Source organism: Manacus vitellinus, unplaced genomic scaffold (assembly GCF_001715985.3).
Source record: "Manacus vitellinus isolate BGI_N305 unplaced genomic scaffold, ASM171598v3 scaffold_99_pilon, whole genome shotgun sequence".
In the NCBI taxonomy this organism is placed as follows: Eukaryota; Metazoa; Chordata; class Aves; order Passeriformes; family Pipridae; genus Manacus; species Manacus vitellinus.
The window spans coordinates 587,215-588,662 of NW_021940916.1; the positions used below are offsets into that span (position 1 = coordinate 587,215).

At 66.3% G+C, this 1,448-nt stretch overlaps 1 protein-coding gene across 1 annotated transcript in view; it reads left to right on the forward strand.

The window, feature by feature from the left end:
- Positions 1 to 1,448, forward strand: part of PLPPR3 (phospholipid phosphatase related 3) — an 8,248-nt gene that overhangs the window by 3,503 nt on the left and 3,297 nt on the right. Inside the window, exons 2-6 of the mRNA XM_029965344.1 lie at positions 12 to 197; positions 327 to 456; positions 653 to 848; positions 954 to 1,011; positions 1,249 to 1,432. Of these exons, the coding sequence (XP_029821204.1) occupies positions 12 to 197; positions 327 to 456; positions 653 to 848; positions 954 to 1,011; positions 1,249 to 1,432 (754 nt within the window). The remainder of the gene's footprint in view (positions 1 to 11; positions 198 to 326; positions 457 to 652; positions 849 to 953; positions 1,012 to 1,248; positions 1,433 to 1,448) is intronic.

Consider the following 1,448-nt stretch of genomic DNA (forward strand, 5'->3'; position numbering starts at 1 on the left):
TCCCCCCACAGCTGCCCATCGTGGCCTCCTCCATCGTGACGCTCTATTTCCTGGAGCTGACGGACCTCTTCAAGCCGGCCAAGGTGGGCTTCCAGTGCCACGACCGGGCGCTGTCCATGCCCTACGTGGAGACCAACGAGGAGCTCATCCCGCTGCTGATGCTGCTCAGCCTGGCCTTCGCCGCGCCCGCCGCCTCGGTGCGTGGGGCTCGTCCGGCTGCAGGGTCGGGACAGAGCCGGGATGGGGGTCCCGGTGCCTGGCGGTGTCCGACACCCGCCAACAACCCAGACCCCCCAGTCCCGCCTGAGCCACTGTTTCCTCCCCAGATCATGGTCGGGGAGGGCATGGTGTACTGCCTGCAGTCCCGGCTGAAGGGCCGTGCCGGTGCCGAGGGCAGCATCAACGCCGGCGGCTGCAACTTCAACTCCTTCCTGCGCCGCACCGTCAGGTTTGTGGGTACGTTGTGCCACAGCCCAGGCAGGACCCGAGGGCTGGAGGGGATGGGGGGGCACCCTGGCTGCCATAGGAGGAGCGTGGGCCCAGCCAGACCCTGGACCCTTCCCAGTGCCTGCGGGTGCCCCAGGGCTGGGTGGGCCCTGGCCCGCCCCATGTGGGATGGGGTGACCTGCTGTCCCACTCCTGCCATCCCCAGGTGTCCATGTGTTTGGGCTCTGCGCCACGGCCCTGGTGACAGACGTCATCCAGCTGGCCACTGGCTACCACGCGCCCTTCTTCCTGACCGTCTGCAAGCCCAACTACACACTGCTGGGCACCCCCTGCGATGCCAACCCCTACATCACCCAGGACATCTGCTCAGGCACCGACAAGCACGCCATCCTCTCTGCCAGGTATGTTCCAGGGGAGCCCCATGCCACGCTGCCAACCCTCCTGCCCCATGCCAACCCTGTCCCCCTGCTTCTGCCCCACCCCAACCGCATCCCCTCTCCCTGCAGGAAGACCTTCCCATCCCAGCACGCGACGCTCTCGGCTTTCGCTGCCGTCTACGTGTCGGTGAGTTCCTGGCTTGGGGCAGCATGAGCCCTGTGCCGTGGGCAGCAGCGTCCCTCTCCCACTGGCACAGCTAAACTCTGCCCGACACGCGTGTGCTGTGCTGGGTGTGGGTGCGTGGACATGCGTGTGCACACTGGTGTGTGTGTGCCGGGACCTGCAGTCCCAAGTGCACCCAAGAACTGTCTGTGTGGCCAGGGCTGGGCCGGGGCCGTCACTAACAGCCTGTTCCTGCCCCAGATGTATTTCAATTCCATCATCTCGGACAGCACCAAACTCCTCAAGCCCATCCTGGTCTTTGCCTTTGCCATCGCCGCCGGTATCTGCGGCCTGACCCAGATCACCCAGTACCGGAGCCACCCCGCCGACGTCTACGTGGGCTTCCTGATCGGCTCCGGCATCGCCGCGTACCTGGTGTGTGCTGGTCCTGCCCTTGGGCC